Source organism: Leptinotarsa decemlineata, unplaced genomic scaffold (genome assembly GCF_025532065.1).
Source record: "Leptinotarsa decemlineata unplaced genomic scaffold, Ldec_3_MD MMD2_tig00026347_RagTag_RagTag, whole genome shotgun sequence".
NCBI lineage: Eukaryota > Metazoa > Arthropoda > Insecta > Coleoptera > Chrysomelidae > Leptinotarsa > Leptinotarsa decemlineata.
Window position 1 is genome coordinate 2,507,244 of NW_027412698.1, and position 15,639 is coordinate 2,522,882.

Consider the following 15,639-nt stretch of genomic DNA (forward strand, 5'->3'; position numbering starts at 1 on the left):
GAGTTGCATTTTTGTTTTTTGAGTATATAAGGTATACTATGTAAGATGTTAGTATCGAAAATTCATTTTCAGGAAATATTAGAATAAGGATCTGAGTCTCGTTCTGTTTACATATAATATGTGTATTTTATGAAAAATATTTTTTCAATAACTATTTTCCAAAATGTATATTATTTGGTATGTTTGTATAGTGAATACACACATGACGTCTTTAGACGTCATCAGCCCTTGGCATACTTTTTTGTCATGGGAGGCTGACGACGTCTAAAGACGTCATGGCCCTGTTGACGTCATTCTTAGGCTTTTTTTATTAAAAAATGTAAAGTTCATGTTAGTATTTGCCTAGAGCATTTTTATTTAGCAAAAAACCTCCTGGAGTCCTATATACGTCTCTAATCAGCAGTGAACGTGTTAAAGTCTATGTTGTTCTTTAGTTATAGTTTTAAATAAAATGTTAAAATGTACTCGACATGTCGCTACCTCAGAGCAACAGTGGGACATCTTCCATTTTTTGTGTTTTAAGATTATGATGGTGTTCAAGTATATTGCAGATGTAGATTTCAATGCAACAGTGGGTTTTCCAATAACTCTAATATTAAACCGAATAGAAAAGATATCCTGGTGTAACACTCCATTGATTTTTAATTATATTTCAGTTAAACAGTGGGATATCTGAGTTGTCTCAGTGTTGCCCTCGTATTCCTCTGTGCTTTTTATTTTGTTTATTCTGTTTACGTCTACTCTTGTGTTTCTTTCTCTAACGTACCGTATGTTTTTCATTGATTAGCACAATCATTAATTTTGTTTTGTTGCCATGATTTCATCTAGAACGTTGAAAATAATGAAGAACTGTAGAAAATTGGCCGATAAAGATGAAACAAGAATCAAACTTATGAAAGGTAAGTGCAAGTTTTACTTGTAAAGTAGGTGTTACATAACCTAAGATTTAAGAATGTATCCTTACTGATGTTAATTAATCCAAGCTACAGCGATGGAAAAAAGTATTTTCACAACACGTTTTTATGAATAACTGGTTCAAGGAAACAAAAACTTCGCTTTCTTTTGCAAAAATGAAAAGTACATTGGCTCTTCAGTAAAATAATTTTTTCGTGAGTCGCGGCACACAGTTCACTTCTCTTTGGCATGATAATTGTCTAATGACTGAAGGAAACTGATTGAAAGATTAGAGAATACTGGTAATAAACGATTAGAGATAAATTAGTAAACAAACCTATGGACACAGGAGGATTAATGCAAAAGTAAACAGAAATTGTGAGTCAAAGTAGACCAAGTGTGCAAATACTTTTTTCATAGTGCTTTTATTGTTTAAATTTTTTTGTTTCATTATGAAGTCGTGCCATTTATTTACGAAAGGTTTTTCTCATTTTTAATAAATGTACTTTTCATTTTTGCAAAGGAAAGCGAAGTTTTTTGTTTCCTCGAACTCATTTATTCATAAAAACATGATGTGCAAATACTTTTTTCCATCACTGTATTTACAATACCATTCAATTTTTCAGATGGTGAAATCAGACCAGGACTACTGGATGTTGGTGATTCTACTACTACGAGACCTCTAGAGCAAAGTAAAGCAGTGCCTGATATGTCTGGTGAGCCAACATGCAGTACTCTAGCATGCAATCAACCGGATGATATGTTCCTGGATGAATTTATTCAAAATAATAACTCTGCTGAGCAATCGACAACCACTGAACAAATACCAAGTACCAGTAACATCGACCATGATTACAGTTTGAGAAGTTTAGACTTGGAACTATTACAACCCATGAAAGTAAACAGTGAATTGGATTATTTAAATGATGATAACCCTGATAACATTGATTCAATTGAAGATCTTTTTTATGACAGTGATAACGATCCAGAATATGTCCCGGACTCAGAATCTGACAGTAGTGTTAGAGGTGATGTTCCTCAACAGGATTTACCTGATGTGCGAACAGATGAGAACCCAATTGAAAATACAATTGGCCCTGTTAAGCAGCTAACTCGAAAGCGTGTAAGGAATGAGGCGGACTGGGCACGTAATTTAAAAAAAAAAAGTTAATTCCGGTGCAGCGTACGTGTCAAGACTTGGTAAACATCATGAGCAAAAGGTTTTAGGTTTGCCATGTCGTACTGATAAATGTACTTTAAGCTGTAATGTGAAATTTACGAATACATGTAGAAAGGAAATATTTGAAAAATTTTACAATCTGTGTGACATAACGCGGAAAAGAGATTACATATCAAAACTCATTTCTTCTTCCAACAATGATGATGGGCGATCACCAACTGCTCGTAAATGTAACACATTGTTTTACCTTGAGGTTGATAGTAGAAGAGAGCGTGTATGTAAAGCAATGTTCAAATCTACATTTGCTATTTCTAACAACTTCATATCTACTGTTTTGAAAAAGAGTGACATTAATGGTTTCACTGGAGAAGACTCCAGGGGAAAACATGGAAAACAAAAAAAAACTGAAGACGCATTATTAGAATCAGTATTTCAGCATATAAATAGTTTCCCTCGCATTGAGTCTCACTATTGTAGGTCAAGAACTAAAAAGGAATACTTAGAGGGTGGTCTAAACTTATCAATGATGTACAGACTGTACGAAGAAGAGAACAAAGCTAAAGGCTTGAACTATGTAAAAAAACACTTGTATGAATCGATTTTTAATACTAAATTTAATATAAGCTTTTTCAAGCCAAAGAAAGATTTATGTGTAAAATGCGAGGAATACAAACTCTTGAGTGATGAAGAAAAGATGGAAAAAGAAGATCAACACAAAAAGCACAGAGAAGAAGTTTCACTTTCAAGATTGGAAAAAGAAAAGGACAAAGAAAAATGTACTAATGAAGATCTTATAGCAGTGTATGATTTACAAGCTGTCTTCCAGTTGCCACAGGGTAAAGCATCACTATTCTACTACAAATCAAAATTGAATGCGTATAATTTTACTGTAGCCGATATTTCAAAAAAAGAAACTTCAAAAAGAAAAGGTTATTGCTATTTGTGGCATGAAGGCATTGCAAACCGAGGCGGTGTGGAAATTGCAAGCTGTGTTTATGAATTCATAAAAGACCACTGTAAAGACAAGAAGAATTTGATATTTTACAGTGATAATACTGTGTCACAAAATAAGAATAGGTATGTTTTTGCTATGTACTTATTTTGTATTCAAACCATGCAAATAGAAACTATTACACATAAATACCTAATAGCCGGCCACACAGAAAATGAAGCAGACAATATTCATTCTTGTATTGAAAGAGAAAAGCAAAGAATATTGAAAAGTGGGCCCATTTTCATTCCTAGTGAAATATCCATGCTTGTTAAGACCTCCAAAAAGACGGGGGAGCCCTATAATGTGAAAGAAATGGAGACATCGGACTTTTATGATTGGAAGAAGTTGTCTGAAGATTTTGGTAAAAATTTTTCTCTAAACACAGATGATGAGAAATGCACATGGAACGATGTAAAGATAGTCGAACTAAGGAAGCAAAATGAATATTCTATTTTTTATAAGACATCTTATAAGGATGAATGTTTCAAAGAAATTGACATAAGAAGAAAATCAAGGAAAAGCGCAACGGAGATAGTTTTGAAGAAAGCTTACACAGAATCACCTTCTATCACAGAAAATAAAAGAAAAGATCTAATTTCATTGTGCTCAGCAAATCTAATTCCTAAAGCACATCACCAATTCTTTTTTAATTTAAAAAGCTCAAAGAAGGTCTTACCAGCTGCCGACAGTGATGAAGAAACATAAACATTGAAAAAGACAGAGAACAAGGCATAATTATAATACTATTTTATATTCAATTTGAGAAAATAAAAGTTGTAAAAAGAAATAAAAATAATATCATTTTTGTACCATTGACTACATTATTTTATTTCACCCTTACCTTATTACCAGTACAAAGTTAGTCCTAAATAGGCTAATAATGTATTTTATTCGTTGAGACATGATCTTAAAAAAGTTAGATTTTCCAGTGTTACAGTGAGACATCCCTGTCAAACCTTATTATTTATTTTTTTATAACTATAATTAATGCTAAAATCAAAAAATATGGCAAAACACTGTTTCAAGAACTATCACACAGCATATTAGTATTTTTTTCATTTTTAATTAGGGTATACTTAAGAAGCAATTTGTGATTATCTGAAGTGAAAAACTTCAATTGCTGATTACCGAAACTAGCATGTTTTGTAGATGCCCCACTGTTGCTCTGAGGTAGCGATGTGTTTCTGTAGGTTCGTAATTTAACACCTAGTTATCCATAAAACTGGCCTGTTCAGGAACTACCGCTCGATTCTGAACAAGTGAATCAAGCTTTTATTACACACTTATGACGTTTCGAATTACCCAATAATCATCTCCAGTATAACCGCTCCCGAACTGTAGAGAGGGTATTTAGATTGGTCAGAAAGTATGGGAACCGTCTCCTCAGAGTCACCAATTGAAATCAGGCCAACCAGGTGATATAGAAAAAGGAGGGTTCCGTAATACACTATTATGGAAGTTTTCAATAAATGTTTATTAAAATAGTTCTGAAATCTCAATTTGGGGCTCAAAGGGTTAAATGAATTCAATCCAAACTACGTGGAGATGAATGACAACCATTCCAACTTTGATAATGTGATGGCGACTTACAGCCCGAATCTCGATGAGCCACTTCCGAACTCATCACAATATGTTGTGACTAATATATTAGAGACGGAGGAAACGTATTCGAAGAATATGGTATCTTCATATAGTTCAATCAGATCAGTTCGGATGAGGACATTGAGAGACGTAAAATAAAAAAAGGGAGGGTGAAGAAAAGGTAATGAAGAAGGCGAAGAAGTCTAAAAAGTCCAGCTTGAAGTCGCCATCTAGAAGGAGGCACACGATGAAACATGAAAAAAGGGATAAAGACAAGTCGATAAAAGTGAGAGAGATGGAAGTCGTAGCAGGACCTTCTACATCAGTCCAACAGGTAATTATCATTACTCAAACGCGACATCTATTACTCATCACATCTATTTATTCCACAGGTTCAAGTGATCAATCCTGAATACGAGGATGTTAGTCCAGGATCTACACCGCCCCCAACGCTTGACCCCGAAAAATCAGATGATTGGTTTTCATTTATGAGATCCAGGAGAAACAAATTTTTAGAGATATATCACGTTTACAATGAAATTGGAACGGAATATATAGCGAAGAGGGGCATACTCGTTGAACTGGAAGAGCAAGTCTCTCTCCTTAAAGTGGACTGTGAACAAATGGCTGCAGTTCAACGAGAGATCTGCTCACATGAAAAACCTTTCTCCTAAAATTCGGGAATTGGAAAACTTCAGCAAGGAGATAGATGAAAATTACCATCTTACATCTCTTGTAATATTTTTCATCTTTCTCTCTACATTTGCATTCTATTATTCGTGTATCATAATATTTTTTCTATATTATTCTTATATCTGTATAATGAATGAATGAATGAATGAAAAAGTTGTATTTAGAGAGTTGTGGTGGATCCAGATCGAGGAGTTCGGAATAACTAAATGTCGATACTCTTTCGATGAAGCAAAAGATTGGAGTAAAGTTGATATCAGGAAAAATATAAAAACGATCAGAAATAGGAACGATGATACCATTTTAACGATTGATAAAATTAAGGCTATTGCACCAAAAAATTCGATAACATTCAGGAACAGCTAACATTTATTCCCAAAAACCTCAGAGGATTTTATCATAATCTAACAAGAGGAGAAAACTGAAAGAACTATTATTCTTAACGTGCTACATCTGAGTTATTTTGAAAAATGCTTTCAACAATAGAATTATTCACTTACGACTTTCTTGTTTAATTTGAAATCACTTTACTGGTTATGAGGAATTCGGAAAAAGGTGTCAACTCATTTTTTTTCAGTATTTCCAATTTTTCTGGAACCGTGGACATTAATTCAAGCAACTATACCCACCACAAGATTTTCGAAAGCACTTCATTGCCATGTAATGCAAAAAATATTATTGACATATGTGTTGATAAAAAGTTCCAGTTTTTATTAATCAAATCGATTTTTCTATAATTCCTCAATATTGAGTTAACACCTTCTTGCACCAAGGCTTCAATTGATACATGGTAATAATAATAATAATTATTTATATATTTCCATAAATTAGTATGCACATCAGCATTGTGATAATGCAAATAAAAAAGCGAAAAACGTCAGTGAATTCAGGTAGACAGTAAATATTGGAGTAGAAACTAAGTAACGAAGTATTGAAATTCCAGTTCAACAAAATCATTGAGGCTGAATTCCATATATTTTCTCACAGAAAAACTTATATAATGTCGGAGAATTCAACTCCAAGCAACTCATTTTCGAATATTTGCTATAATCAAGTGATAATGAAAATCAACTCTGCATAAATATTCAAGAAAGAAAGCACCACTGACCAAAATTGTTAAGTGTAATGTTTTTCTGAAAAACAATAAAAATCAGTAACAATAAAACAATATCCCTGTCTAAATAAAACAAATATTCTTGTATCCTCGAATACAACTGCAAGAAAATATTTTCCTCCAAAGTTGGACCACTAATGAAAACCAAAACACTTCTCAGCTATATTACCTTCGTAAAAATGTGAACATGAAATATCAAAATAATTTCGGACATCTAGTCCTAATTACATGATAAATATTAGAGTAGATACAGCAGTAATTATAAAAATGTCGGATATTTCAACTACATGTATTCATTTTTGAAAATTTGCTGTGATCAACTCTGCATAAACATGTAAGAAAGAAAGCAGCATTGACCAAAATTGTTCAAGTGTAAGGTTTTCCTGAAAGAGAAAAAAACAACAATAAAACAATACTCATGTAATACAACAAATATTCCTGTATCCTCAAATACACCTGTGAGTATTTTCCTGGCTGGTAAAATTAAAATCAAAACACTTCCCAGCTATAGTCCGTTCATAATTTGTCGATAGCACAAAATGAGGGCCCAAGTCATGAAACGGTCGTAAAACTCGTAAAATCATAGGCGGAGGTTCCTGAGGTGTTTATTCATTAAATATAAAACTTCAGTTTATATTCGAAACTTGCCTTGAAAGGGTGAAGTTGTTACGAACGAAAATAATTTTTGGTTTTGTACATTTTTTAATCGCATTTAATTTACGGCTCGTTGGTGTTTCGGCGTCTACGGCAGTAATTAACGTCTCTAATATTTATTTTGCGAATTTTGTGCAGTGCGTGAGTAACTTTTTTTCATATTCCTACAAACATATACGTACCTTTCGTTCCTGCTTGTTTTGTTTGATTGCTTGCGATGGCTTCGTCATCATCAACATCATCAAGTTTTACACCGGTACTGTTGCGTACAGTCAGTAAGTCTGTCTATTCACCAAGAGAGAAGACTATTGTTTTGAACGTTCACGATGCTCTGGTTTCTCAGAATCCCACAAACACTGTTCAGAACATAATCAAGAGTTGTGCCAACATGACGGGCGTAGGGGAGTCAACAATATATAGGTTCCTATCAGAAAGAAAAAAAAAGGTATAGTTAACCCAAATACAAACGAATACTTAAAGAGGGGGAGAAAACCTATTGAAATTGATGAATTTGCCAAAAATGGTATTCGAAGGAAAAATCACGAATTTTTTTACAAAAAAGAAATATCCAACTTAAACAAAATTTTACAAGAAGTTAGAGACGACCCGGATTTGCCTCATGTCGGACGAACCAAATTGTGGCAAGTTTTAAAAGAATTAAATTTCCGGTGGGAGAAATCAGACCGAAAATTACTTTTGATTGACCGGGAAGAGATAATATGTTGGAGAAGAAAGTATCTAAGATCTATACGAAAATTTCGGGCTGAAGGAAGGCCAATTTACTATCAGGACGAAACGTGGGTAAACGCAGGTCATACTCTCACAAAAATTTGGACAGATAAAAATATATCAAGCTCCAGGCAAGCCTTTATGGAAGGTTGGTCTACTGGTATTTCCCCACCCTCTGGTAAAGGCAGTAGATTAATAGTTTCTCACATTGGCAGTGAAAAAGGATTTGCTAAGCATGGTTTGTTGGAATTTGAATCCAAAAGCACAAAAGACTATCACGGGGAGATGACAGCTGATGTTTTCGAAGAGTGATGATTGAACATATACCACCGAATATAATGCACTTTATCATTCACGACTAGTTGAAAGACTTCCAACGACTGCGTGGAAGAAACAGGATATCATTGACTGGCTGCGGAATAAGTCCCTGCCTTACGAAGATGGAATGGTTAAAGCAGAACTTTTAAAAATTGCCCGGCAACACAAATCTAAGTTTAAGAAATACGTAGTTGACAAAATGGCGGAAAGACGAAACATCACAGTCCTTAGACTTCCACCCTACCACTGCGAATTAAATCCAATTGAACTCATTTGGGCACAAATGAAAAGCTATGTGGCTAGAAAAAATAAGTCATATAAAATACAAGCTGTACGTGAATTGTTATATGAGTCTTTACAACATATTACAGAACAAAATTGGCGAGATACAGTAAGACATGCAATAGAAGAAGAACAAAAAATGTGGGATCTTGACAATATAATTGATGCGACTGTAGAGACACAACCGCTAATTATTAACCTGCAAGACGACTCGGATTCCGAAGATGATCCTGTTTATTTTGAATTTGAATAGTTTTGTAAGTAATCGTAGTTTATATCATTTAAAAATAGGTATTAATTAAATAAATGTATCTTTTACAAATTGCAAGTAACTTATTATTTTTGAATAAAATAAAGAAATGTTTTTAAATTAAAAATACAGTTTACAGTACCTACAGTTTAAGAATATTAATATATTTATTTATTTAAAGTAAATAATGTTTTAATCATATACTCTACGACGCTGGTCACTCATTTCCACTCAAAATACCTACATAATCGGATTAAAAGTGCCATAGCTGTATTGTATTTCTTCAGATACAAGGTGGGTTAGTCGAAAACATCTTAAACTGCCAGTTTTAGTTATTATATCATATTAGCTGTCCTCTCTGTATTTCAGTTCTCTAATGAGGGCCAAACTTGCAGTGAGCTATCAACAAATTATGAACGGACTATACTTTGACCAGTCAAGATGAAACTATCTCCGACAGTAATAAGTTTACGCGAAGTGTAAATCAGTCTAGTTTGACCAGTCAAGATGAAACTATCTCCGTCAGTAATAAGTTTACGCGAAGTGTTAATCAGTCTAGTTTGAACCGTTGAACAGAAGTTATCTCCGTCAGTGAAAGTAAATAATAAAAATGTAACCAGTCTAGTTCGAATCAGCGAAATTGAAGTGAACTCCGTCAGTAAAATGCCACGCGAAATGTCAGTTTCGGTTTAAATGGGAAAATAATCTTTGTTAGTGAATTTACGTGTAACAAAAGTTTAATCAGTTGGAAACAAAGTTTCATAACCGCCGATATTATTGCCGAAATAAACAAAAACCGAAAAATTCTTCGAGCTTAGAATAAACCGGCCCAAGGAAAAGTAACAGCAAATTATTACGGAAAAATGATGTATTACAGCTCATTTTTACGTGAGTATCATTCAAAAAGAAAGATCGAATTTTCATTGGTAATTAAATTGTAGACTTTATATCGATTATAACAATCTCCGAAGATTTATAAAAAGGTGTTGTCACAGCCTCCTCTAAACTCTATTTTACGTAAATATCTGTGTTTAAATGATTGCGATTCGAAGAGTTATTGAATCTATGGTTGTCGTGTATCATATCTATACTATGGTTATTGCAAAACTTTACATATAATGATATTTTAATTGGCATATATGTTTCTACCTAATATGTACTATGAATTGTGTGTAATGTTTATACCTTGTTGTCCATAGAAATTATGTCATGTCATCGTTACGAAACGATGTTTATTTAAATACCTTTTGAGATAATTGTGCTATGGGTTATTTCCATTTTGGTTTTGTATATTTGAGAATATAGTACCGTAAACTGGGGTGAATAGGGACATGGAGGTGAATAGGGACAAAAAAATCAATAATTGTATAAATATAAATAAATACAATAAAAATAAAGATATTGAAATTGGGTTTGTGGCAAAAGAAGGGCCATTCGTCATTTGTCATTTTCTTCAAAAATATCAAAACCTCCAAACTGTTGACGGAACGAAACACGTGGTTGTTATTATCAGTTCGGTGAATCTAACTGTTAATGAATTTGTATTTGGTAAGTAATTTGTCATATTAGACTTTGAGATTAAGGCTTTCATTGAATTGTTATGATTTTTTTTTTGTAAAGCAAGACCTAACACATGGCTAAATTGGGGTGAATGGGGACATAGCAAAGAATACGTTTGAATCGTTCGGTGCCAATATTTATAGTGTTAGGTATTTGATAATACCTATATCTACCATTTCGAATAGGTAAATAAGTTGTTTTTTCTATTCAGGTGATGTTCAAAAATGGTCAGAACATACAAAAAGGACCCCAAAGCTGGAACACATGCTTCTGTTGATCCAGAGTGCGTTCGGAATGCAGTTCTGGATGTACAAAGAGGGATGGCATTGAGAACAGCAGCGGCGAAATGGAAAATTTCAAAATCCGCTCTGCATCGATATTGTTCTAAACCGAACCTGGAAATTGGAAAGAAAGGTGGACAAACAGCATTATCCACAGCTTTAGAAATAAAACTTGTTGAATGTTTAAAAAAGTGCGCTGAATGGGGCTATCCGCTCAGCGTTTTTGATATTCGTTGTTTTATAAAATATCATTTAGAGCGAGAGGGGAAAGTCGTACCAAAGTTCAAGGACAATCTGCCGGGGTCCGATTGGGCACTTAGTTTTATCAACAGGCATCGAAATCAGCTTTCACAACGAATATGCCAAAATATTAAGAGAAGTAGGGCCGCTGTAAGTCCTGAAAACATCAACGCCTTCTTTGAAGAACTTGGTGCCACCTTGGAAAATGTACCGCCTCATCTCATAATAAATTACGACGAGTCTGCTCTATCGGATGATCCTGGGCGGCGTAAGCTAATTTTCAAAAAGGGATGCAAATATCCCGAACGGATCATGAACCAGACCAAAGCCGGAGTCACAGTAATGTTCGCTGCAACTGCATCGGGTGAACTCCTTTCACCTTATGTTATATACAAGGCGGTACATTTGTATGACCTTTGGATCCAAGGTGGTCCACAAGGGTCAAAATATAACAGAAGCAAATCAGGATGGATTGATGGACACTGCTTCCTTGACTGGCTTCAAAAAATTGTTTTGCCATATGTCCGACGTTTTGAAGGGAAAAAAGTCCTCATTGGGGACAACTTGAGTTCACATTTGTCCCCGGCTGTAGTTCAGACTTGCGTGGAGAATAACATCTCATTTTCATTTTTGCCAGCAAACTCAAGCCACTTAACCCAGCCGTTAGACGTTGCTGTTTTTAGGTCCCTTAAGACCCATTGGAGAGCGGTTTTAGAACAAACTAAGGTCAAAGCAAAGAATACCAATCAGCCGTTTGATAAAAAATTATTTCCTGGACTCCTAAATCAAACTTTAATTAGAATGAAGAAAGAGGATGGTCTCAAAAACGCCATATTATCAGGTTTTAAGAAGTCAGGCTTGTGTCCTTTAAACAGACACAGGGTTCTTGAAAGACTTTTGAACCAAGAGAAAATCCGGATATTCCGCTAAATGACAGTCTCACTACATTTTTGCAAGAAATGCGCTATGGAAATGAAGAATCCAAAAAAAATAGAAAAAAAAGACTTCTTGTTCCACCAGGTCGAAGCATTGGTCCTGACGACTTCAAAACTAATACTGACGAAAGTAATGATGATGGTCATCAGAGTGATAACGCTGACGAAATTAGAGATGATGATCATCAGAGTGATCTGGAAGGAGAAAATTCCGGTGAAAATGAGGGCGAACTAATTGAAGATGTAGTAGGTGGACAAGAAGAAAATAAAATAATAAGCAATTCAGAAGACAACAGAAAAAAAATTGAGGAGCTGAAAATAGGTGACTGGGTTAGCGTAAAATTCAAATATGACAGAGGAGTTGACAAAGTATTTTATGGCAAAGTGCTACAGATTGCAGCAAACGAATTTCTTGGGACTTTCCTAAGACAGACATCTAAAATGGCATCCATATATGTATTTCCGGATGTTCCAGATGAATGTGAATTTGACAGGGAGCAAGTTGTGGATGTATTACCTCCCCCAAATATTCGAAGAGGAAGGCACACCTTTAGGACATAATTTAGCTTTAAGAGATACTTTTATATATTTTGAAATAAAGTTTTTTTCCTGAAAATGATGTCATAATGTCCTAAAAACTTTTTAAAATAAATACAAAGTCCCTATTCGCCCCATAGAAGTATTGAATAGGGACGTATACAAGAAATATAGACGTGTCCCTATTGACCCCACTACGGGGGCGAATAGGGACACCCATTAAAAAAAATATATATAAAAACCAATAAAAATATGATCATATGCAGTATGTCAGTTCGTAACTTTAGGTCGTATGCCATGATATCATAAAAAAACATTTTGAAAAATGTTGTCCGATTGGTCAGGATTTTCAAAAAACCTTCAAAACTGTCCCTATTCACCCCAGTTTACGGTACAGGTGAACAGAGTCCCTGGTATGATAGCGAATTTCAATATTTTATGTGCCATGGTTTTTATTGTGTTGAAGTTGTGTATTTGTTTATTAATACTGTTATACTCGAATGTTAAAGATCTATTGATATTATGTTCCCTGTTGTTGAATTTGACATTGTAGAATTACAGAAAAATGAATCCTTGTAAATGATTGGTAAACATGTCTCACTGTCTCTTGTACATGAACTGGCGAGAAAAGTAATGATTATATATTGGTATCGTTTCTGCTATGAGTTATCAGAATCGAGTAAGACGGCGTATCTGCTACTTAAAGTAAGACTGGTAGAAGGTAATGTTAGCGAACACACTTTCTATTTTTTAATTGATAATTGTCCGATATGATACGTTTAGATAATTACATGCACCTGATGTTCTTTGTTTTTGTGTTTACTATTGCAATATCAGTTTAATTCTTATTCAATAAATGTTTAAAATGTACGTTGGTTTGTCATTCAGTAGGTTTATAACAAACATCTAGTTAACCAAAGAAACCTCCTACCTGTTTGGGAACAGCCGCTCGATTCCAAACAGGAAGTTATTATTGTGGCATACTCAAGTCGTTTTTGAATTTTCCCAAAACATCTTTCTCTGGCAACACAGCTCCCTTGTCGTTGAGAGGGTGAATTTGAACGATCTCTGAGTATGAAAGTCGGCCGGTTTGGGCCACGGTATAAAATCAGGTTGGCGACGTGGTTCATTCTTCACCTATGGTAAGTGTCCCAAAACATCAAACCATAGGGGCCCATCACAATATCACCGATGGCCGATATAAATATCGGTATCGGTCGATCCCTACTATTTATTTCACAGGTTCAAGTGATCAATCCTGAATACGAGGATGTTAGTCCAGGATCTACACCGCCCCCAACGCTTGACCCCGAAAAATCAGATGATTGGTTTTCATTTATGAGATCCAGGAGAGACAAATTTTTAGAGATATATCACGTTTACAATGAAATTGGAACGGAATATATAGCGAAGAGGGGCATACTTGTTGAACTGGAAGAGCAAGTCTCTCTCTTTAAAGTGGAGTCTGAACAAATGGCTGCAGTTCAACGAGAGATCTGCTCACATGAAGAACCTTTCTCCTAAAATTCGGGAATTGGAAAACTTCAGCAAGGAGATAGATGAAAATTACCATCTTACATCTCTTGTAATATTTTTTATCTTTCTCTCTACATTTGCATTCTATTATTCGTGTATCATAATATTTTTTCTATTTTATTCTTATATCTGCATTATGAATGAATGAATGAAAAAGTTGTATTTAGAGAGTTGAGGTGGATCCAGACCGAGGAGTTCGGAATAACTAAATGTCGATACTCTTTCGATGAAGCAAAAGATTGGAGTAAAGTTGATCTCAGGAAAAACGATCAGAAATAGGAACGATGATACCATTTTGGTATGATGATGTATGATGGAAAAAGTGAGGCTATTGCACCAAAAAATTCGATAACATTCAGGAACAGCTACCATTTATTCCCGAAAACCTCAGAGGATTCTATCATAATCTAACAAGAGGAGAAAACTGAAAGAACTATTATTCTTAACGTGCTACATCTGAGTTATTTTGAAAAATGCTTTCAACAATAGAATTATTCACTTACGACTTTCTTGTTTAATTTGAAATCACTTTACTGGTTATGAGGAATTCGGAGGTTATGAGGAATTCATTTTTTTTCAGTATTTCCAATTTTTCTGGAACCGTGGACATTAATTCAAGCAACTATACCCACCACAAGATTTTCGAAAGCACTTCATTGCCATGTAACGCAAAAAATATTATTGACATATGTGTTGATAAAAAGTTCCAGTTTTTATTAATCAAATCGATTTTTCTATAATTCCTTAATATTGTGTTAACACCTTCTTGCACCAAGGCTTCCATTGATACATGGTAATAGTAATAATAATATTTCCACAAATTAGTTTGCACATCAGCATTGTGATAATGCAAATAAAAAAGCGAAAAACGTCAGTGAATTCAGGTAGACTGTAAATAATGGAGTAGAAACTAAGTAACGAAGTATTGAAATCCCAGTTCAACAAAATCATTGAAGCTGAATTCCATATATTTTCTCACAGAAAAACTTATATAATGTCGGAGAATTCAACTCTAAGCAACTCATTTTCGAATATTTGCTATAATCAAGTGATAATGAAAATCAACTCTGCATAAATATTCAAGAAAGAAAGCACCACTGACCAAAATTGTTAAGTGTAATGTTTTTCTGAAAAACAATTAAAAAAATGTGAACATGAAATATCAAAATAATTTCTGATATCTAGTCCTAATTACATGATGAATATTAGAGTAGATACAGCAGTAATTATAAAAATGTCGGATATTTCAACTACATGTATTCATTTTTGAAAATTTGCTATGATCAAGAGGTAACGAAAATCAACTCTGCATAAACATTAAAGAAAGAAAGCAGCATTGACCAAAATTGTTCAAGTATAAGGTTTTCCTGAAAGAGAAAAAAACAACAATAAAACAATACTCATGTAATACAACAAATATTCCTGTATCCTCAAATACACCTGTGAGTATTTTCCTGGCTGGTAAAATTAAAATCAAAACACTTCCCAGCTATATTACCTTCGTAAGAATGTGAACAGAAAATATAGGAAAAAAATTTTTGAATAAAAACATCAGTTAATCTTAGCCTTAGCCTTGATTGGTTTTTGTCGTTTTTATGGTTTTGGTTTCTATTGAACAAGGTTGAAAATGTATATTACATAATATCAATTGATAAAAGATCAACCAAAATTATTCCATTATAAAAAAAATAAACACTTTCATATCTTCAAACTATTCCACGAGGATAACTTTCTCATTTATCAAAAGAAATGCTTTAAAATAGTGATTAATCTGAGATTACTGAATATAGTCCAAATTAACTGCAATGTGAGGATCAAGAAATCATGAAAATGAACTCTGTATAAACATTCAAGAAAGAAAGCA

The 15,639-nt window shown here is 34.0% G+C and overlaps 2 protein-coding genes across 2 annotated transcripts; both read left to right on the forward strand.

Annotated features, from left to right (window-relative positions):
- Positions 1 to 479: 479 nt before the first annotated feature.
- Positions 480 to 2,065, forward strand: LOC141486241 (uncharacterized). Its single transcript, XM_074183971.1, has 2 exons — positions 480 to 899; positions 1,521 to 2,065. The coding sequence occupies exons 1-2, from the start codon at positions 815 to 817 to the stop codon at positions 2,063 to 2,065; spliced, it is 630 nt and encodes a 209-aa protein (XP_074040072.1). The 5' UTR covers positions 480 to 814.
- An 8,405-nt stretch (positions 2,066 to 10,470) lies between these two features.
- Positions 10,471 to 11,697, forward strand: LOC141486175 (uncharacterized). Its single transcript, XM_074183897.1, has one exon. It carries the CDS (start codon positions 10,471 to 10,473, stop codon positions 11,695 to 11,697), a length of 1,227 nt encoding a protein of 408 aa, XP_074039998.1.
- The last annotated feature ends 3,942 nt before the right edge of the window (positions 11,698 to 15,639 follow it).

What these genes read in the sequence shown, in the direction of transcription:
- LOC141486175 (XM_074183897.1), top strand. Translation starts at nt 10,471, where the DNA reads ATGGTCAGAACATACAAAAAGGACCCCAAAGCTGGAACACATGCTTCT.
- LOC141486241 (XM_074183971.1), top strand. Translation starts at nt 815, where the DNA reads ATGATTTCATCTAGAACGTTGAAAATAATGAAGAACTGTAGAAAATTG. An exon ending in AAGAATCAAACTTATGAAAG is followed by an intron (nt 900 to 1,520) that starts GTAAGTGCAAGT and finishes TCAATTTTTCAG; the next exon opens with ATGGTGAAATCAGACCAGGA.